Source organism: Heptranchias perlo, chromosome 37, assembly GCF_035084215.1.
Source record: "Heptranchias perlo isolate sHepPer1 chromosome 37, sHepPer1.hap1, whole genome shotgun sequence".
NCBI classification, from domain to species: domain Eukaryota; kingdom Metazoa; phylum Chordata; class Chondrichthyes; order Hexanchiformes; family Hexanchidae; genus Heptranchias; species Heptranchias perlo.
In genome coordinates, this window is record NC_090361.1 from 10,713,802 (window position 1) to 10,736,406 (window position 22,605).

Genomic DNA, 22,605 nt, shown 5'->3' on the forward strand with positions numbered 1-22,605 from the left:
AAAGGCCTGGGCTCATTTTAATTCAGTCGTAGACACTCAGCAATTTCTGCGATCAAACCCCTCAATCACAAAAATACCACAACATGTCAGATCAAAGACCAAAGGAACCCCTACCCTCACTTTCTGGGTTACTGCCATCACATGACCTTGTTGTCAAGTACCTCGGGTTTTTAAGCTTTGGACGAGGTTGACAGTTACTCAACTTACTGCCCAAGTCCACACCGCTAAACTTGACTCCCTTATCCCAGAGGCAGAATTGGAGATCCAGTTTTTACATCAATCTATAGGAGATTGAGATTTCCCATCGATCTGTTTGAGATCCAATTTTCCCATCGATCTATTAGAGATCGAGTTTTCCCATTGGTATACTTGAGATCTGGTTTTCCGATCAGTCTATTGGAGATCCAGTTTTCCCATTGATCTATTGGAGACCCTGTTTTCACATTGGTTTATTGGAGATCTGGTTTTCTTATCGATATATTGGAGATCCAGTTTTCCCATTGGTCTATTGGAGATCAAGTTTTCCCATCAATCTATTGGAGATCCACTTTTCCCATTGGTCTATTGGAGATCCAGATTTCCCATTGGTCTATTGGAGATCTAGTTTTCCCATTGATCTATTGGAGATTCAGTTTTCCCATTGGTCTATTGGAGATCCAGATTTCCCATTGGTCTATTGGAGATCTGGTTTCCCCATTGGTCTACTGGCGATCTGGTTTTCCCATCAGTCTTTTGGAGATCCAATCTTCCCGTTGGTCTATTGGAGATCTGGTTTTCCCATCAGTCTATAATTCCGCCACCCAGAATAATGATGTCATGTTTTGGAGTGCAAATGCAGAGAGCTGGTCTATGGGAGCCAACTCCTGGAAATCAAACTAAACAAAATCCCAGGTAAAAGCATCTTTTGAAGTAGTTGAAAAAGATCTCCAGGTGAGGTGTGTCTGGCCACATCACCTCATCCTGTCTGGGCCCACCGCACCCATTATTTAGTTTGAAATATTTAATTATGGACTATTAAGCTCATGACCACAGGGCAGTTGTGTGAGAAAGGTGCAGGTAATGCAGGACTTGGCACTATAGACACATATCAACTTAACATTATTTTCCCCCTTTAACCCTGAGCTTGCCACATATGGATCTCCGCAGAATATTCAAAGGTCTTGAATTTAAAATTGTCATCCTTGTGCTCAAATCGCTCCTTGGCCTCACCCCTCCCTATCTCTGTAACCTCCTCCAGCCCTACAACCCTCCAAGAAATCTGCATTCCTCTAATTCTGGCCTCTTGAGCATCCCCGATTTTAATCGCTCCACCATTGGCAGCCGTGCCTTCAGCTGCCTAGGCCCTAAGCTCTGGAATTCCCTCCCTAAACCTCTCCGCCTCTCTACCTCTCTCCTTTTAGATGCTCCTTAAAACCTAACTCTTTGACCAAGCGTTTGGTCACCTGTCCTAATGTCTCCTTCTTTGACTCGGTGTCAAATTTTGTCTGATTTCCTTCCTGTGGAGTCCCTTGGGACGTTTTACTACGTCACAGGCGCAATATATATGCAAGTCGTTGTTGTTATCTGAACAGAGACAATAACCAGTTTCGAATAAGCACTGGTATCACACAGCAAAGCTTCGAGGCCACAAGCTGGTCGGAATATTCTGCGTGAACGCCATTGTAAAGCTGGTCTGTGCTGAAATGTGTGACATACTTCAGAGCCTGGTTTTAAATCACAATAAATATGTACTTTAAATCTTTGTCACACTGCAGGTTATCGCATTTCAGTCTAAGCTGGATCAGAGCCCACTGATGGGATCAGATACAAGAAAAATGTGACAAAGGCAAAAACAGGTCTTGTATTCTAGTTTGTAGGCGTGGCCAATTTAAGTTGCCAATTTTACTGAAGCAGGTGTGTCTATTGCAGATGCCGACTCTGCCCCTCTCACTGTATAAAAGGACAGGATCCATGGGCACTGTCACTGAGCTCTTAGAGTAGCCCAGACCCTCTCCTCTTGGAAGCTTGCTGGTCTGATAGTTTGGTTTGCAGCATCATGACGACAACTGTTGGTAAGAAGAGCTTTACCTTCAGTAGCGGCAGCTTCAGTTTGGGTTCAGGCCGGAGAATCGGTGGCACTGGCAGCAGCAGCATGTCATTCCGTTCCTCCGCGCAGCCCAGAGCGTTTTCCAGTCACTCGATGCATAGCTACGGCGCGAGACCGCAAGCCAGCCTGAGAAGCTGGTATGGAGGGTACCAGGCAGTGGGTTCAGCGTGGGGATCTGGAGGCAGATTTGGCTCAGGCATTAGCTCAAGCTCTATGTCCATGATGCCAGCAGGTAGCGTGTTCAATAATGAGAAAGATACCATGCAGAACCTCAATCAGCGTTTGAGCATCTATCTAGAGAAAGTCCAGTCACTGGAAACGTCCAATAGTGAACTAGAGAGACAAATTCGGGAGATTGTTGCCTCCAAAACCATCGACTCATTCGACTGGTCCATTTACAACACCACAGTAAAACCTCTGCAGCAACAGGTAGGATTTAATCTTTGTTTATTCACGTGACTCAAGAATCGATGCTGCACCTGTACAGACCAACTGGGAGGTTGTAACTTTGACTCCTGGTCTGTGCTCAGTTCGCTGGGGCGAGCGAGGGGTGAAATCAGCCAGGGTTCCTGCTCCCTATCACCACCCAGCGACCCCTGCTGGCAAGTGCACGAGGACAGGACCGGGCAGCCATTGTTTGCAGGGAGGTCCCCCTGGGCTATGTGTAGCACTTTGTGCTCCACACAACTCGCGGAGGTATAACCTTTGACCCACGTCAACCTTCACCTGCTGTGTTAAGTCTGAGTTGAGTCCGATGCAGTTGGCTTTGATTTGAAAATGCACTGCACGTTACTGTGTGGTACAAGTTCCTCTCGCTCCGAGTAATTCACTGCTGCAAGGGGAACTCTGCTAGCCCTGCGAGTAGTGTCAGGGGTTGTTCACTTTTACACTATATGTGTGTAACCTCTTTTCCTAGAAGTGTCTGAAGATGAATATTATAAAAAGGAAATAGAAAATCAGAGAAATTTGGATTCGGGCAGAGTTACTTGTCCCGAATGTTAGTTAATTAGAGTCTCCTGTCTCCAGTGTTAGTTCGTTAGTTAGAGTTTCCTGTCTCTCGTGTTAGTTAGTCAGAGTCTCCTGTCCCTAATGTTAGTTAGTCAGAGCCTCCTGTCCCGAATGTTAGTTAATTAGAGTCTCCTGTCTCCAGTGTTAGTTAGTTAGTTAGAGTTTCCTGTCTCTAGTGTTAGTTAGTCAGAGTCTCCTGTTCCTAATGTTAGTTAGTTAGAGTCTCCTGTCCCTAATGTTAGTTAGTTAGAGTCTCCTGTCTCCTGTGTTAGTTAGTTAGTTAGAGGTTCCTGTCTGTAGTGTTAGTTAGTTAGAGTCTCCTGTCCCTAATGTTAGTTAGTTAGTTAGAGTCTCCTATCCCTAATGTTAGTTAGTTAGAATCTCCTGTCCCTAATGTTAGTTAGTTAGTTAGAGTCTCCTGTCCCTAATGTTAGTTAGTTAGAGTTTCCTGTCTCTAGTGTTAGTTAGTTAGTTAGAGTCTCCTGTCCCTAATGTTAGTTAGTTGGAGTCTCCTGTCCCTAATGTTAGTTAGTTGGAGTCTCCTGTCTCTAGTGTTAGTTAGTTAGAGTCTCCTGTCTCCAGTGTTAGTTAGTTAGTTAGAGTTTCCTGTCTCTAGTGTTAGTTAGTTAGAGTCTCCTGTCCCTGGTGTTAGTTAGTTGAGTCTCCTGTCTCTAGTGTTAGTTAGTAAGAATGTCCTTTCTCTAGTGTTAGTTAGTAAGAGTCTCCTGTCCCTAACGTTAGTTAGTCAGAGTCTCCTGTCCCCAATGTTAGTTAGTTGGGTCTCCTGACCCCGGTGTTAGTTAGTTAGAGTCTACTGTACTAGTGGTAGTTAGTTACAATCTCCTGACCCTAGCGTTAGTTAGTTAGGGTCTCCTGTCCCTATGTTAGTTAGTTAGAGTCTCCTGATCCTAGTGTTAGTCAGTTAGAGTCTCCTTTCCCTAATGTTAGTTAGTTAGAGTCTCCCATTCCTAATGTTAGTTAGTTAGGGTCTCCTGTCCCTAGTGTTAGTTAGTTAGAGTCTCCTGTCCATAATTTTAATTAGTTAGAGTCTCCTGTCCCTTGTGTTAGTTACTTAGAGTCTCCTGTCCCTAATGTTAGTTAGTTAGGGTCTCCTGTCCCTAATGTTAGTTAGTTAGGGTCTCCTGTTTCTAATGTTAGTTAGTTAGGGTCTCCTGTTCCTAATGTTAGTTAGTTAGGTTCTCCTGTTCCTAATGTTAGTTAGTTAGAGTCTCCTATTCCGAATGTTAGTTGGTTAGGGTCTCCTGTTCCTAATGTTAGTTAGTGAGGGTCTCCTGTTCCTAATGTTAGTTAGTTAGAGTCTCCTGTTCCTCATGTTAGTTAGTTAGGGTCTCCTGTTCCTAATGTTAGTTAGTTAGAGTCTCCTGTTCCTAATGTTAGTTAGTTAGAGTCTCCTGTTCCTCATGTTAGTTAGTTAGGGTCTCCTGTTCCTAATGTTAGTTAGTTAGAGTCTCCTGTTCCTAATGTTAGTTAGTTAGGGTCTCCTGTTCCTAGTGGCGAATGAGGGAAGCCATTCCTTCCACTGCTGTCTGTCGAGAGTGAGATATTTGACTCCGATCAATGTATAATTTCCCCTCACAACCAGCAGATCGCGGTTCTCCACAGTCAATATCTGTATTTGCCGGTCTGTAACGGACTCGTCCTGTCTCAGGGTTGTTTCCGTAACGAGGACACGCCGTTAGTCTGACTCACTACCCCCGACCAGGAGGGCCGTGCACTGTCTTAAGTCTGGCTCCGACCTTTCAACCTGCCGGAACAGGAGTTATACTGCCGCCAGTGCAGCTCTCAGGTTCGTCAGAGCCTTTCCCACCCCGTCTTGGTAAATACTGAGGGAAGGAGCATATCTAAAGTCTATCTCCGGAAATGAAGGATTTTAATTGTAATTCCACTCCCCCACCCCCGACCCCCCCCCCCCCCCCATCTTCTTGACATTGTCCTCTTCATTTCTCCCAGATTTTTAACTCCATTCTTCTGAACTCTCGCATTGTTTTGGAGACTGACAACGCCAAGCTGGCCGCTGACGACTTCAGAAACAAGTAGGTAATCCCGTTCCTTCTCTGCATCTCCACTGCTGCATTCCTGGGCCTGTGAGTCTCTCTTAAGTTGGGAAGGAGTGACACTCTGAGGCATTGATTATCTCAACTGTGCTCTGTGATGGGTTCATTGGAGATAGGTGTGGCTAGACGACCAGTTCCTTCACCATGACCCAGGTCAGACTTAAGACCATCATGTCCCAGACAACAACAACAATAACTTGCATGTATATAGTGCCTTCAACGTGGTAAAACATCCCAAGACGCTTCACAGGAGCGATTATCAAACAAAATTTGACACCAAGCCACATAAGGAGATATTTGGACAGGTGAGCAAAAACTTGGTCAAAGGTAGGTTTGAAGGAACGTCTTAAAGGAGAAGAGAGAGGTTTAGGGAAGGAATTCCAGAGCTTGGGGCCCAGGCAGCTGAAGGCACGGCCGCCAATGGTGGTGCGATGAAAATCGGCGCTGCGCGAGAGGGCAGAATTAGAGGAACGCAGAGATCTCAGAGGGGTGGAAGGCCTGGAGGAGGTTACAGAGATAGGGAGGGGCAAGGCCACGGAGGGATTTGAACACGAGGATGAAATTTTAAAATCGAGGAGTTGCTTGACCGGGAGCCAATGTAGGTCAGCGAGCACAGGGGTGATGGGTGAACGGGACTTGGTGCGAGTTAGGATACAGGCAGCAGAGTTTTGGATGAGCTCAAGTTTATGGAGGGTGGAAGATGGGAGGCCGGCCAGGAGAGCATTGGAATAATTGAGTCTAGAGGTAACAAAGACATGGATGAAGGTTTCAGCAGCCTACTTGAAGAAAATCAGCCTGAGAGTACAAAGACTGATGATGGGGATATAAACAGGGGATAAACCCTGAGGCTCCTTCAATCTTGTGTTGATTTTGTCTCCTCGACCCTCTGCTTGTTTCAGGTGGGAGTCGGAGCTGATGCTGAGACAGTCGGTGGAGAATGATATCGACGGGCTCCACCAACTGAAGGACACCTACCTGCAGTTAAAGGGCAACCTGACTAATGAGATTGATGGGCTGGAGGTTGAGATTGCATACCTGAGGAAGAACCATGAGGAGGTGGGTTTCTGGGGTTCGGGTGGTCCAGTGTCCATCGTCACACACTGAGGTTTGCGATATAGACAGCAAGTCTCTTGCTGCTGTGTGACCCTGGGTGAAGATATTCGTCACTCCCGATCCCAGGGACTGGGCGTTTCCCGACCCTGTCTGATCACGGGTCATTTTAACCTAACCCGCCCGGTGGGAAACTGACATCATCCAATAGACCTCCCGATTTTACTTTCTATTGAAGTGAATGGAAAGTAAATTTGGGCAGTGTGTAAAACGGGCAGCCAATCTGATCCCATCAGTTTCCCACCAGGTGGTTGGGTTAAAATTCCCCCCATAATGCCCACTTGCTCCTTTGGCCTGATGGTCACAGCTTACACTCTCTCCCACAGCTTTCTCTCTCCTTTATCTATCTTCCCCTCTCTCTCTTTCTACCTGTTCCTCTTTTTTGCTCTCTCTATCTGCCCCTTCAACCTGTCTCTCCCTCTTTTCTCTGCCTGCCCCCTCTTCACTTTCATTTTGTCTTCACTCTTTTCTTTATCTGTCCTTTTTTCTCTCTGTCTGCCTCCTTTCTTTTGCTTTCTGACTGTCCCCTCACTCCCTCCCTCTCTTCTTTCTGTCTTTCCATCTCTATATCTGTCTTCCTCTCTCTCTCTTTCTCTCTCAACCTGTACCCTCTTTTTATCTCTGACTGCCCCCTCCTCTCTCTCTCTGCCCCCTCCTCTCTCTTTGTTCCATACATTCTCTCTCTCTCTCTACCCCTCATCTCTTTTACTTTGTGTCTCCTTTTCTTTCTAACTCCCTGCCCCCTCTCTTTCTCTCCCTGACTGCTTTCTCTTTCTCTCTGTCTCGTTCTCTTTCTATCTGCTTCTTTTTCCTCTCTCCATCTACCCACTCTCTTTCTTTCTCTGTCCAGCCCCCTTTCTCTTTCTCAAGCCTTGTTTGCCTCTCTCTTGGTTTCTTTCCCTCTCATTGTCACTGCCTCGCTCCACTGCCAGAATGGCTCTGTCTGTCACTATGAAAGTGACCACTGCCCTGAATATTGTTGGCACCAAATACTTTCAAGGTGCCAGAGCGCCCAGGAGTTGGTCCCACCTGTCTTCCATCTCTTCCCAGAGGGCTTCCAGATCTTCCTGAGAAAAATTACCCGCCTATTGGGCAAGATGCTGCCCTGTCATGGTGCCCTGTCATGGTGCCCTGTCATGGTGCCCTGTCGTGGTGCCCTGTCGTGATGCCCTGTCATGGTGCCCTGCCATGGTGCCCTGTCATGGTGCCCTGTCATGGTGCCCTGTTGTGGTGCCCTGTCATGGTGCCCTGTTGTGGTGCCCCGTGGGCACAGCTCGTCCATTGCTACTCATGGTTCTGCCATGAGGTACTTCAGAGGAAGGTGGGAGATGCTCTGAGTGGATAAAATGCAAAGGGTTGAGGAAAGAATCTCATGCAGCTTCCCCTCTAATGAAGACTTCAGTCTTTACGGAGACGGCACCGCTTCTGCACTGAAATTTCCTGGGGCCCATGATGCTCACTGCACTTTTAGAACGCAATTACGCTACTTCACATGCAAGTCAGCTTACCCAGGAAACTTGCGTGCAACTCCCTCTGCTAGTGAATGGAGTAACTTTCTGGTGAAACAATGGCACAACCGACATCCTGGAATCACATCCTGGTGATGGAGTTGTACAATGACAGAGTGCTGCCCCCTAGTGCCAGTGATGGAGTTGTACAATTACAGAGTGCTGCCCCCTAGTGTCAGTAATGGGGTTGTACAATTACAGAGTGCTGCCCCCTAGTGCCAGTGATGGAGTTGTACAATTACAGAGTGCTGCCCCCTAGTGCCAGTGATGGAGTTGTACAATTACAGAGTGCTGCCCCCTAGTGTCAGTAATGGGGTTGTACAATTACAGAGTGCTGCCCCCTAGTGCCAGTGATGGAGTTGTACAATTACAGAGTGCTGCCCCCTAGTGCCAGTGATGGAGTTGTACAATTACAGAGTGCTGCCCCCTAGTGTCAGTAATGGGGTTGTACAATTACAGAGTGCTGCCCCCTAGTGCCAGTGATGGAGTTGTACAATTACAGAGTGCTGCCCCCTAGTGTCAGTAATGGGGTTGTACAATTACAGAGTGCTGCCCCCTAGTGCCAGTGATGGAGTTGTACAATTACAGAGTGCTGCCCCCTAGTGTCAGTAATGAGGTTGTACAATTACAGAGTGCTGCCCCCTAGTGTCAGTAATGGGGTTGTACAATTACAGAGTGCTGCCCCCTAGTGTCAGTAATGAGGTTGTACAATTACAGAGTGCTGCCCCCTAGTGTCAGTAATGGGGTTGTACAATTACAGAGTGCTGCCCCCTAGTGTCAGTAATGGGGTTGTACAATTACAGAGTGCTGCCTTCTAATGCCAGTGTTGGGGTTGTACAATGGTTCCTTCCAACACACAGATGGGATGCGCTGATCTAACGTTTTATTGCCCTTGTGTTTCAGGAATTGAGGCTGTTGCGGCAGCAGCAAACACATGATGTCCAGGTTGAGGTGGACTCAGTTCCTTCCATCGACCTGACTGCATCCCTGAAGGAACTCAGAGACAGGTACAGCAAGATTGCTGACCAGAACCAAAAGGAATTGGATGCTTGGTACAAGCAGCAGGTAGGATTGGATTCTCCAACCGCAGCAACACACTAACTCCAACGACATAAATGACTGGTTAACCTGTGTTTTTTTGGGGTGGTACTGATTGACGGAGGAATGTTGGCCGAGGACACTGGAGAACTCCTGGTGCATTCAATCCCAAAGATGACCATTATACTCGGGTTACAGGGTTGTTCAACACTGCTCTCAACCTGCAATGTGCTGCAAGGATGGGACTGGGGTCAGCACTGCGAGACCCTCTTCAGCTAGTGTCACGGGATCTTTAACAACTACCTTGACAGGCAGATGGGACTCGGCTCAGCATCTCATCCAAAGGACAGCCCTGACAAAGGTGTCAGCCTTGGCTCAGTGGTAGCACATCCCCTCTGAGTCAGAAGATCAGGGATTCAAGTCCCACAGTACTGAGGGAGTACTGCACTGTTGGAGGTGCCATCTTTTGGATGAGACGTTAAACCGAGGCCCCATCTACCCTCACAGGTGAACGTAAAAGATTCCATGGCACTATTTTGAACAAGAGCAGGGGAGTTCTCCCTGGTGTCCTGGCCAATATTTATCCCTCAACCAACATCACTAAAACAGATTATATGGTCATTATCTCAATGCTGTTTGTGGGACCTTGCTGTGGGCAAATTGGCTGCCGTGTTTCCTACATTACAATAGTGACTACACTTCAAAAAAGTACTTAATTTGCTGTAATGAACTTTGGGATGACCTGAGGTTGTGAAAGGCGCAACATAAATACAAGTCTTTCTTTTTCCGATAACACAACACAACACTCCCTCATGGAGTGTCAGCCTAGATTATGATCTGAAACCCTAGTGTAGTCACTAGTAATTGTAACGCAATCTCCTTCAACACACACACACACACACACACACAGTGAAAACTGTCTCAGAGACTAGCTCGGAATAAGGCTATTGAAGGATTCAGACTCGAAGCTACATTCAAATGCTAACTGACCTGTGCGTTTCTAGAACTTTCTGTTCTGCTTTGACTTCACCTTTCCATAAACCACCTTGTGCATCAGTGCCGACGGTGAGCATTGTGGATGGGTTAGTGTTCTTAGTTAGTGTGTGCAGTCACTATCTGGCCAGCTCCATATCAGTGCAGGGCCAGTTGTATCATTCTTCATCCCTGTAAACCTCTCTGATTTTTCAGGTGGCGATCAAAGTCACGGAGACCACTCAGACTAACCAGGCTTTAGTTGGTGCTAAGGGTGAACTCAGTCAATATCGTCACCAATTGCAGAGCCTTGAAGCTGAATACAACTCCTTAAGTGGGAATGTAAGTGATTTTTGACAATACGTGGACCGCTTGATCGAGAGCCATGTTTATCTGAACTTCAATCTGATCGCTATTTAAACCTGTTTAATTGAACTGACCAAACTGACTTGATGTTTTCAGTTAGCCGCCCTGCAGAACACTCTGAACGACACCGAAGGGCGATACGCTATGGAGCATCAGCAGATACTGGCCAGGGTCTCACACCTGGAAGGGGAGCTGGGAGGCATCAGGAACGACCTGATGCGACAGAATCAGGATTACCAGATACTTCTTAACTACAAGATGAAACTGGAGGCTGAGATTCAACAGTACAAACTTCTGCTGGAAGGAGGTAACCAAAGGTAAGGCACAGAACACAGGAACATAGAAACATTAGGAAGAGGGGGAGGCCATTCAGCCCCTCGGGCCTACTCTGCCATTCACCATTTTCCACTGTCCTCCTGCACAGCCAGTTCAGGGCCCTCCCAAACAACTTCCATCCCTCATGCTTTGTGGCCAAGCCACTTCCTGCCCTCTTGACCTCATTTCTACTAAACTCCTGACCATCCAATTTACCTCCCCCTCACTCACGCACATCCTCTCTCACACACTCACACTCTCTCCCTTTCTCACACGTCCTCTCTCTTTCACACGCACACTCTCTCTCACACGGCCTCTCACACTCCCACTCTTACACACCCTCTCTTCCATATACCCTCTTTCACACACTCATACTCTTTCCCTTTCTCACACACCTCTCTTTCACACTCGCAATCTTTCCCTCTCAAATGTAGCCTCTCTTACACTCACACTCTCTCCTTCTCACACATCTTCTCTGCCGCACACTCACACACTAACTCATTCTCTCGCACACTTACACTCACACTTTTATGCATAGTCACATTCTTGCACACACACTTGCACTCTTACACACTCAATCACACTTTTACTCACATTCACAGTCTTACACAAGTGCAGACACACTTTTACACATGCTCACACTTTTACACACGCACACACTTTTACACACACTCACACACGTTCACAATTTTACATACACCTCCCACTCTGACACACGCCCGCACCCAAGACTTCAGAGTTTGCCTGGTCTGACACTCAATGGCAGGCATTTGATGGCTCCGTGTCCGTTTGTCCCTTCTGGAAGGTGAGAGTGTGTGACTGGGTGAAGCTCACTGACACCCAGGCCCAGCTGAAGACTGGAAGCCCTAAGAAAAGAGCAGCAGTCAGCGAGGCCCCCAGTGTTGGTGAAAGTTTCTGGGATGCGTGAGTTTAATGGTAAATGCTGTGATTTCATTGTTCCGCAGTCCTGTGATTTTTCTGCTTGTGATCTGATGTTTTTAGATGTATCTAGTTGGGCGGAGAACCTACCCGGGAGCTGAAAGGAATTGGGATTTTCTTCTTTTGGTTGGTTTTATAGTATTTCTTTTAACGCAGAGAAAGGATTTTGATGGTTGAATGGTACAATCAGCCAATCTGGATTTGTTGGTCGATGGACATGTCCCAGATGAGAAACATTTAATTCTGCAGATTAAGCTGCATCATTGGGTTGCCAACCCTCCATAGTCCTGGCGTCTCCAGAAATGAAAGATTAATCTCCAGGATTAATGAAAGATTAATCTCCAAGGGCATTTTCATTTCCTTTGAACACTTTTGTTTATTAATTATAAAAATACTGGAGATTGGGGAAAGGCTGTTTGACTGACAGTCAAGAATCATCCAATCGGGCAATAAAGAGTCTGCTCGCTTTCGAATGGGCAAGAGGAAGGCTGCGGGGGGCGGGGGGCGCGATGATGGACATGTCGTGCAACCAATAGCGGGAGTATGGGGGCGGGGCGGTTGGAGGCGGGAGGGTCATGTGACAAAACATCCTGGAATAGCTCCAACTAGAGTAGGCAACTCCTACATGGGCGCGTTATTGTAGCACTCAGCAGGTGAAAACCTGAGAACGATGCCTGGATCACAGAAACTGTCCTGTAAGAAAGGCAGAAATCAGGGCCCGTACCAGGAGGAAGTGGGGGCGGGTACAGAATGTGGGGAAACATATTACAAAGGCAGCAAACTACAAACGGAATGTGGAAGGCACCATTTTAATAATAATCCCTATTTCTCCTTTCAGTCTCGTCCAATCTGGCAGCTTCTCATCCATATCCCTATCAGGGAGGACAGTATCTCAGTCCAGTAAGTTTTCAAGTGATTTGGGGTTGAGTGGTGTGACATGAGTGAGTAGCTGAGTGAGTATCGTTTAGCCGATATCTGTAGTTCTTTCTGCAGTCCATGGCAATGCACAGTATCCTGCCCAATCAGGACCAGTGACTACAATGCACATATTCAGCAGCCTCCTGTTATGTATCGACTTTTTTTTTAATATGTTCTCAGGATGTGGGCATCGCTGGCAAGGCCGGCATTTATTGCCCATCCCTAGTCACCCTGAGAAGGTGGCGGTGGGCCTTCTTCTTGAACCGCTGCAGTCTATGTGATGAAGGTTCTCCCACAATGCCGTCAGGTCGGGAGTTCCAGGATTTTGACCCAGCGACGATGAAGGAGCGGCCGATACATGTCCAAGTCAGGATTGGTGTGTGACTTGGAGGGGAACTTGGAAGTGACAGTGTTCCCATGACATTGCTGCCCTTGCCCTTCTCGGTGGTGGAGGCCACAGAGGAGGGAGGTACTGTTGTAGTCAGCTTGGCGAGTTGCTGCAGTGCGTCCTGTGGATTGTACACGCTGCAGCCACGGTGCGCCGATGGTGGAGGGAGTGGGATATTGAGTCCAGTGGATGGACACCAATCAAGCAAACTGCTTTGTCCTGGATGGTGTTGAGCATCTTGAGTGTTGTTGCAACTGCATCCCATCCAGGCGAGTGGAGAGTATTCCATCACACTCCTGACTTGTGCCTTGTAGGTGGTGGAGAGGCTTTGGGGAGTCAAGAGGTGAGCCACTCGTGATAGAGTACTCAGCCTCTGCCCTCCTGTATTCATGGTGTTGATGTTACTAATCCGGTTTGGCTTCTGATCAGTGATCCTAAGGTGATGAAGGTGGGGGATACGGTGGTGGCATTGAAGGACAATGTAATGTGGCTGGGCTTTCTCTTCTTCAAGACATTCATTACCTGGTACTTACTTGGCAAAAATATTACCTGCTACTTGTCAGCCCAAGCCTGGGTGTGATCCAGGTCCCCTGCTGTAGGCTGACAAGGGCTGCCTCATTATCAGAGGGGTTGTGATTGGTGCTGAACACTGTGGAATCATCAGCAAACAGCCCCACTCCTGACCTTATGATGGAGGGAAGGTCATTGACCAAGCAGCTGAAGATGGGTTGAGATGAGAACATTTCCCTGAGGAACCTCTGCAGCGATGTCCTGGGGCTGTGGTGACTGGCCTCCGACAACCTCAGCCATCTTCCTCTGTGTCAGGCATGACTCCAGAGGTTTTCCCTCTGACCCCTATTGCCATCAGTTGCTGTCGGGTATGACTGTCCCCAGACTTGGGAGGGGGGAGGAGAGGGGGGTGGTAGTGCGATTCACCTGCCTCTCGCCCAGTTCCTTTACCTTCTAAAATGATGTTGCAAAAAGTCCTTTAAGTGTTCTCTTCTTGCGATTAGTTAACTGCCCTTTATTATTCTTCCTATTTCAGACGTTGTTACAGATTCCTCATCCATCACGTGAGTTGCTCTTATTGTCTTATTGTGACTGCAGGTGTTACTAATAGGGATGGCATAAAGGCCACTGGGATTGGTCTGAATGCCCCTCGCCTTGAGTGGGGAAAGTCACACAGAGTGTCATAACAAACGGAGATGGGACCCATTAAACATTCCCAGGGCAGGTACAGCATTGGTTAGATACAGAGTAAATCTCTCTCTACATTGTCCCATTAAACACTCCCGAGCAGATACAGTGAAGGTTAGATACAGAGCAAAGTTTCCTCTACACTGTCCCATCAAACACTCCCAGGGCAGGTACAGCACGGGTTAGATACAGAGTAAAGCTCCCTCTACACTGTCCCATCAAACACTCCCAGGGCAGGTACAGCACGGGTTAGATACAGAGTAAAGCTCCCTCTACACTTTATCATCAAACACTCCCAGGGCAGGTAAAGCACGGGTTAGATACAGAGTAAAGCTCCCTCTACACTGTCCCATCAAACACTCCCAGGGCAGGTACAGCACAAGTTAGATACAGAGTAAAGCTCCCTCTACATTACCAACAACGTGCCTCACTCCCAACCTCTGAAGGTCACCTCCTACTGCACCAGTCTGATAGTTTCTGTTTCCCAGAGTAACAGTCCTGTGGCCTCCCAGAGTGAGTTGCCAAATAGTGGCCAATGATGAACAGTCACTTGCTGTGGGTTCTGTGCCTACATCACACAGGGTTCCTACTGACAGCGGAGACAGTGTATGTTTCTCCCATCTATCTAAACCGGATTCGAACCCAGGTCCTAAAAATAAGAACCCAGTGTCTGACCCGCTGTACCATTTAATCCTCACATTACAATGTTACTGGTTAAAAATATCATGGTTTAGAGGGCTAAATTATGAGGAGAGGTTGCATAAACTTGGCTTGTATTCCCTTGTGTATAGAAGATTGAGGGATGATCTGATGGAGGTGTTTAAAATGTTAAAAGGATTCAATAGGGTAGATACGGAGAAACTATTTCCTCTGGTGGGGGAATCAAGAACGAGGGGACGCAATCTTAAAATTAGAGCCAGGCCATTTAGGAGCGAAATGAGGAAGCACAAGGCTTTTCACACAAAGGTTAGTGGAAATCTGGAACTCTCTCCCCAAAAAGAGTGTGGATGCTGGGGGACAATTGGAGCTTTCAAGACTGAGATCGAGAGATTTTTGTTGGGTGAGGGTATCCAGGGATATGGAGCAAAGGCGGGTAAATGGAGTTGAGATGCAGATCAGCCATGATCTAATTGAATGACGTAGCAGGCTCGAAGGGCTGAATGGACTCCTGGTGTTTCTAATGTTGAGATACATCATTTGGAGGGAAAGTGGCAACATCACATGATTTGACACTTTAGTGGCTCAAGGTTTATCCAGAACTCTCAAACTGGTTTCTGACAGTGGTTATATTTTATCTGACTCGATGAGGCAGACACTAACTGCTTTTGTCCTCTTCTCTCTCCTTTGCAGAACCAAAATTGTCACAGGTAATAAACCTTGCTTGTTAGTTTCTATTAAGTCTGTGTTTGTAGGGACTCAGTTGGTGAATGTAGTGCCCAGAATGGCACTCAGCCCCATTGGCCAAGAAGGTTGGACTCCTGGTCTGTGTTGGGTTAGCTGATCCCAGTCCAGAATGTGCTGAAAGTATCACAGTGGCTGTTTAAGATGATTAAATGAGTTGATAAGGTAGATAAAGAGAAAGTATTTCCTCTGGTGGGGGAGTCCAAAACAAGGGTGGGGGGCAGAATGGCCTACTCCTGTTCCTATGTTCCTGTGTATCAGGCAGGTTGTTTGAGTGTGGCAAAGTAGAAACAAGGCCCATCCTGTCCAACCAAAATACACACAGCATACATATACACAGCACACACATACACAGTGCACACATACACAGTGCACACAAACACAACATACCTGGGCAGGGCCGGGACCGCTGTCCTAGGAGGAGTGTTTGCTAGTGCTGTTGGGGAGGGTTTAAACTAAAGTGGCAGGGGGTTGGGAACCTGAGCAAGGAGAGAGAGGAAAGCGTAACAGGAAGGGACAGAAGGTATGGAGTAATAGGTAAAGTGTTAAAAAAGGAAAAAGCAGGAACTAAGCGTCACAAAACAGATTTGAAAGTTCTTTATCTGAATGCACGTAGCATTCGTAATAAAATGGACGAGTTAACGGCACAAATAACTACGTATGGGTATGATCTTGTGGCCATTACAGAAACATGGCTGCAGGGTGACAACGACTGGGAATTAAATATGCCAGGGTATTTAACAATCAGGAAGGACAGGCAGGAAGGAAGGGGAGGTGGGGTGGCTATGTTAATAAAGGAAGGAATCACTGTAATACAGAGAAATGATATTGGGACAAAGCATCAAGATAATGAAACAGTTTGGGTGGAGATAAGGAATAATAAGGGAAAAAAAACATTAGTGGGCGTAGTATATAGGCCTCCTAATAGTTGCAACTCTGCTGGAAGAAGTATTAATCAGGAGATAGTCGGGGCATGTAATAAGGGAACAGCCATAATTATGGGGGATTTTAATTATCATATTAACTGGACAAATCAAATTGGGCAGAGCAGCCTTGAGGACGAGTTCATTGAGTGCATCAGGGATGGATTTCTTGAGCAGTATGTAACTGATCCTACAAGGGGGCAGGCAACCTTGGACCTGGTCCTGTGTAATGAGTCAGGATTAATTAATAATGTCCTAGTTAAGGATCCCCTTGGAACGAGCGACCACAACATGGTTGAATTCCATATCCAATTAGAGGGTGAGAAGGTTGATTCTCAAACAAGCGTACTGAGCTTGAATAAAGGAGACTATGATGGTATGAGAGCGGAATTGATTAAAGTGGACTGGGAAAATAGATTAAAGGGTAAGACGGTACATGAGCAGTGGTGTTCATTTAGGGAGTTATTTTACAACTTTCAAAATAAATATATTCCACTGAGGAAAAAAGGGTGTAAAAGAAATGACAGCCATCCGTGGCTAAGTAAAGAAATCAAGGATAGTATCCGACTAAAAACAAGGACATATAAGGTAGCCAAACTTAGTGGGAGGATAGAAGATTGGGAATTCTTCAAAAGACAGCAAAAAGTAACTAAAGGATTGATTAAGAAAGGGAAGTTAGATTATGAAAATAAATGAGCAAAAAATATAAAAACAGATAGCAAGAGTTTCTATAGTTATATAAAAAGAAAAAGGGTGGCTAAGGCAAACATAGGTCCCTTAGAGGATGAGACCGGGAAATTAATGGTGGGAAACATGGAGATGGCAAAAATGCTGAACAAATATTTTGTTTCAGTCTTTACAGTAGAGGACACTAAGAATATCCCAACACTGGACAAACAGGGGACTCTCGGGGGGGAGGAGCTAAATACGATTAAAATCACTCAGGAGATGGTACTCAGTAAAATAATGGGACTCAAGGCGGATAAATCCCCTGGACCTGATGGCTTCCATCCTAGGGTCTTGAGGGAAGTGGCAGTAGGGATTGTGGATGCTTTGGTGATAGTTTTCCAAAATTCCCTGGACTCAGGAGAGGTCCCGGCAGATTGGAAAACTGCTAATGTAACACCGTTATTTAAAAAGGGTAGTAGGCAGAAGGCTGGAAATTATAGGCCAGTTAGCTTAACATCTGTGGTGGGTAAAATTTTGGAGTCTATTATTAAGGAGACAGTAACGGAACATTTAGATAAGCATAATTTAATAGGACAAAGTCAGCATGGCTTTATGAAGGGGAAGTCATGTCTGACAAATTTGCTTGAGTTCTTCGAGGATATAACGTATAGGGTGGATAAAGGGGAACCAGTGGACATAGTGTATTTAGACTTCCAGAAGGCATTCGACAAGGTGCCACATAAAAGATTATTACTTAAGATAAAAAATCACGGGATTGGGGGTAATATTCTGGCATGGGTGGAGGATTGGTTATCGAACAGGAAGCAGAGAGTTGGGATAAATGGTTCATTTTCGGACTGGCAACCAGTAACCAGTGGTGTTCCACAGGGGTCGGTGCTGGGTCCCCAACTCTTTACAATCTATATTAACGATTTGGAGGAGGGGACCGAGTGCAACATATCAAAATTTGCAGATGATACAAAGATGGGAGGGAAAGTAGAGAGTGAGGAGGACATAAAAAACCTGCAAGAGGATATAGACAGGCTGGGTGAGTGGGCGGAGATTTGGCAGATGCAATATAATATTGGAAAATGTGAGGTTATGCACTTTGGCAGGAAAAATCAGAGAGCAAGTTATTTTCTTAATGGCGAGAGACTGGAAAGTACTGCAGTACAAAGGAATCTGGGGGTCCGAGTGCAAGAAAATCAAAAAGTTGGTATGCAGGTGCAGCAGGTGATCAAGAAAGCCAACGGAATGTTGGCTTTTATTGCTAGGGGGATAGAATATAAAAACAAGGAGGTATTGCTGCAGTTATATAAGGTATTGGTGAGACCGCACCTGGAATACTGCATACAGTTTTGGTCTCCATACTTAAGAAAAGACATACTTGCTCTCGAGGCAGTACAAAGAAGGTTCACTCGGTTAATCCCGGGGATGAGGGGGCGGACATATGAGGAGAGGTTGAGTAGATTGGGACTCTACTCATTGGAGTTCAGAAGAATGAGAGGCGATCTTATTGAAACATATAAGTTTGTGAAGGGTCTTGATCGGGTGGATGCAGTAAGGATGTTCCCAAAGATGGGTGAAACTAGAACTAGGGGGCATAATCTTAGAATAAGGGGCTGCTCTTTCAAAACTGAGATGAGGAGAAACTTCTTCACTCAGAGGGTGGTAGGTCTGTGGAATTTGCTGCCCCAGGAAGCTGTGGAAGCTACATCATTAGATAAATTTAAAACAGAAATAGACAGTTTCCTAGAAGTAAAGGGAATTAGGGGTTACAGGGAGCGGGCAGGAAATTGGACATGAAGCTGAGTTCGGATCGGTCAATGCCCTGTGGGTGGCGGAGAGGGCCCAGGGGCTATGTGGCCGGGTCCTGCTCCGACTTCTTGTGTTCTTTAGATTTGTGGTTGGGATCAGATCAGCCATGATCTTATTGAATGGCGGAGCAGGCTCGAGGGGCCGATTGGCCTACTCCTGCTCCAATTTCTTATGTTCTTATGTTCTTATGTTCTTATACACATATACATACACAGCACACACATACACAACATACACATACACAGCACACACATACACAACATACACATACACAGCACACACATACAAAGCATACACATACACAGTGCACACATACACAACATACACATACACAGCACACACATACACAACATACACATACACAGTGCACACATACACAACATACACATACACAGCACACACATACACAACATACACATACACAGCACACACATACGCAACATACACATACACAGCACACACATACACAACATACACATAGACAGCACACACATACACAACATACACATACACAGCACACACATACGCAACATACACATACACAGCACACACATACACAACATACACATACACAGCACACACATACACAACATACACATACACAGCACACACATACACAACATACACATACACAACACACACATACGCAACATACACATACACAGCACACACATACACAACATACACATAGACAGCACACACATACACAACATACACATACACAACATACACATACACAGTGCACACATACACAACATACACATACACAGCACACACATACACAGCACACACATACACAGCACACACATACACAGCACACACATACACAACATACACATACACACATACACAGCACACACATACACAGCACACACATACACAGCACACACATACACAACATACACATACACAACATACACATACACAGCACACACATACACAGCACACACATACACAACATACACATACACAGCACACACATACACAGCACACACATACACAGCACACACATACACAACATACACATACACAACATACACATACACAGCACACACATACACAGCACACACATACACAGCACACACATACACAACACACACATACACAGCACACACATACACAGCACACACATACACAGCACACACATATACAACATACACATACACAGCACACACATACACAACACACACATACACAGCACACACATACACAACATACACATACACAGCACACACATACACAACACACACATACACAGCACACACATACACAGCACACACATACACAGCACACACATACACAGCGCACACATACACAACACACATACACAACGCACACATATACAGCACACACATACACAGCACACACATACACAGCACACACATACACAGCACACACATACACAACACACATACACAACGCACACATATACAGCATACACATACACAACGCACACATATACAGCATACACATACACAGCAAGCACATACACAACACACACGTGCACACATACACAGTGCACACATACACAACATACACATACACAGCACACACATACACAGCATACACATACACAGCACACACACAACACACATAGACAGCACACATACATATGCAACACACACAATACACAACACATACACAATACGCAATACACAGCACACACATACACAACACATACATGCACAATACACACACATGCACACAACACGTGCACGTACAACACACACAGATGCAACACACATGCACACAAAACACTAACACAACACACAAGCATACACACACAATGCACACACAACATTTGTGCACACACAGCACTCACACAACACACACACACCTTTGAGCGAGTGTCACCGGAGAGCGATCAGGATCTGGAACCCTGGCTCATTTTTATCTTTCTCAGTGGCGCTGAGGCCAATTCTTGGACCCCAATTTCTGTCCCAACTGAGACCAGCACAGGTCAACGATCTGACCCTCGACCTTCTGGTTTTCATCACACTGACCCATGAAGCCTCTTTCACTGTCAACAGTGAACTCTCACCTTTATTGGCTAAAAGCTCCGTTCCCTGAGGGTGTGGCTCACCAGGCTGAAGGGCCAACTGGACTCAGGGCTGCTGTTGAAATGCAGTCAGTGGGAGATAGGTTCCCCGCCCATGTCCGTCCTGCTCTACATTAGAAACTTAGATTGCGGAGTGTCCTGTTAAACTTAAATTAGTTGCTTTTGAAAACTGCAGCTTTTTATATTTTTGGTACAGGACAGTTTAAGATTGCTTCAGTAAGTTAAAAGATTAATGAGTGAAGTTTGAACATTTTGAGATCTCCATTTTATTTGGTGTCTTTGCAGAACAAGTAAATCGTTACTGAAGAGGGCGATTGGTGCCGCAGCTGTTACTGAGGGACTTGCTGCAAACTCCAAGTCGGAGGTGCCTCAACTCGTATTTCCTGCCAGTCTCTCGGGGATGGGGGGCCTTTGGCCGTGAGCTTCCTCCCTCATGGCCTCCACCCTTAACTCTTGCTGTTCTGATGCTTTTGTTAAAAATGAAATGTATAACAGGGCACCCAAGGCTCTCTTCAGGCAGAATTGCACCATTTCCAAATGGCACACACTGGTTGCCACGGAGACAGAACCCCCCCCTCCCCTCCCATCAGCTGCTATGCTGACCCCCTGTGCTGGGTGCTGACCTTTGTGATGGGTCTTGTTGCTGGTCAGTTTGCTGATCCACAGCTACCCATCATAAACATGCTGTTGCTATGGAAACAACGCAAAATATTCCCGTCTCTTCCACACACTGCGGGAACATCCCGACCAGCCGACAGGAGACCCTGCCCATGAAGTAGATCCTTTGACCAAGGGGCTCGGGGAGTCCGATGGCTGCATCATCCTTTGATCCAACTGGTGTAGTTGGCCTGTGATTCCCAGACTAACGGGGACCTTAATGGGCCTGTTTATCTGGGAAGGGCCGATCCACAACCCAGACTGTTTGTTTGCGTTTAATGTGCCAGTCGAACATTGTCTGTGAGCCGCTATCTCACTGCTGTAGGAGCATCTGACACGGAGCAAGGTGTCTCATTGAGTCCCAGTTGTTAGTCATCGCAGTGACGATCCTCACGGCATTGGGAACAAGGCCAGCCTGACCCTGTCTGCGACCAGCTCCGCACCTCCTGTGGGATCCCTGGGATGCTCTGAAGTTCCATGTCTTTTCACACGTTCACTTTCTGTTTCAAGCTAATCAATAAATATTCCGCTGATCATCCCGTTGTGTGGTGTGAGTCAATCGATCATCATTAGAGAAAACAGGACTCGCTTAGAGCAGAGGCGGTTAGAGAGAGAGCTAATAAAGGTGTTCAGAATTGTGACGGGTTTTTCAAAAGGTAAACGACTCCACTGATAGTGCAAGAGTTACTATTGGGAATCCCATTAAATTATCATCAAAAGAATGTGGGGAGAGTGTTTTTTTCAGCGAGTTGTCAAGTCATAAGAACATAAGAAATAGGAGCAGGAGTAGGCCAATCGGCCCCTCGAGCCTGCTCCGCCATTCAATAAGATCATGGCTGATCTGATCCTAACCTCAAATCGAAAGAACACAAGAAGTAGGAGCAGGACCCGGCCACTCAGCCCCTGGGCCTGCTCCGCCACCCACAGGGCCTTGACCGATCCGAACTCAGCTTCATGTCCAATTTCCTGCCCGCTCCCCGTAACCCCTAATTCCCTTTACTTCCAGGAAACTGTCTATTTCTGTTTTAAATTTCTGTTTTAAATTCATGAAATGTTCCACCTGAAACAATGGGGAAAGCAGAATCCATTATAAAGGGGAAGGAGATAAATATTTGGGGGGGGGGAAAATTACAAGGGCAGGGGAACGGGACTAATTGG

The 22,605-nt window shown here is 46.3% G+C and overlaps 1 protein-coding gene across 2 annotated transcripts; it reads left to right on the forward strand.

Annotated features, from left to right (window-relative positions):
• Nucleotides 1–1,932: 1,932 nt before the first annotated feature.
• Nucleotides 1,933–21,983, forward strand: LOC137304499 (keratin, type I cytoskeletal 18-like). Of its 2 annotated transcripts, XM_067973123.1 has the most exons (10): nucleotides 1,933–2,515; nucleotides 5,066–5,148; nucleotides 6,069–6,225; nucleotides 8,691–8,852; nucleotides 10,014–10,139; nucleotides 10,260–10,480; nucleotides 12,256–12,317; nucleotides 13,769–13,796; nucleotides 15,271–15,287; nucleotides 21,076–21,181. In XM_067973123.1, the coding sequence occupies exons 1-10, from the start codon at nucleotides 2,036–2,038 to the stop codon at nucleotides 21,093–21,095; spliced, it is 1,356 nt and encodes a 451-aa protein (XP_067829224.1). In that variant the 5' UTR covers nucleotides 1,933–2,035; the 3' UTR covers nucleotides 21,096–21,181. The 2 variants fall into 2 exon arrangements, with proteins under 2 accessions (XP_067829224.1, XP_067829223.1); XM_067973122.1 differs by lacking the exon at nucleotides 15,271–15,287 and having other exon boundaries at nucleotides 21,076–21,983.
• The last annotated feature ends 622 nt before the right edge of the window (nucleotides 21,984–22,605 follow it).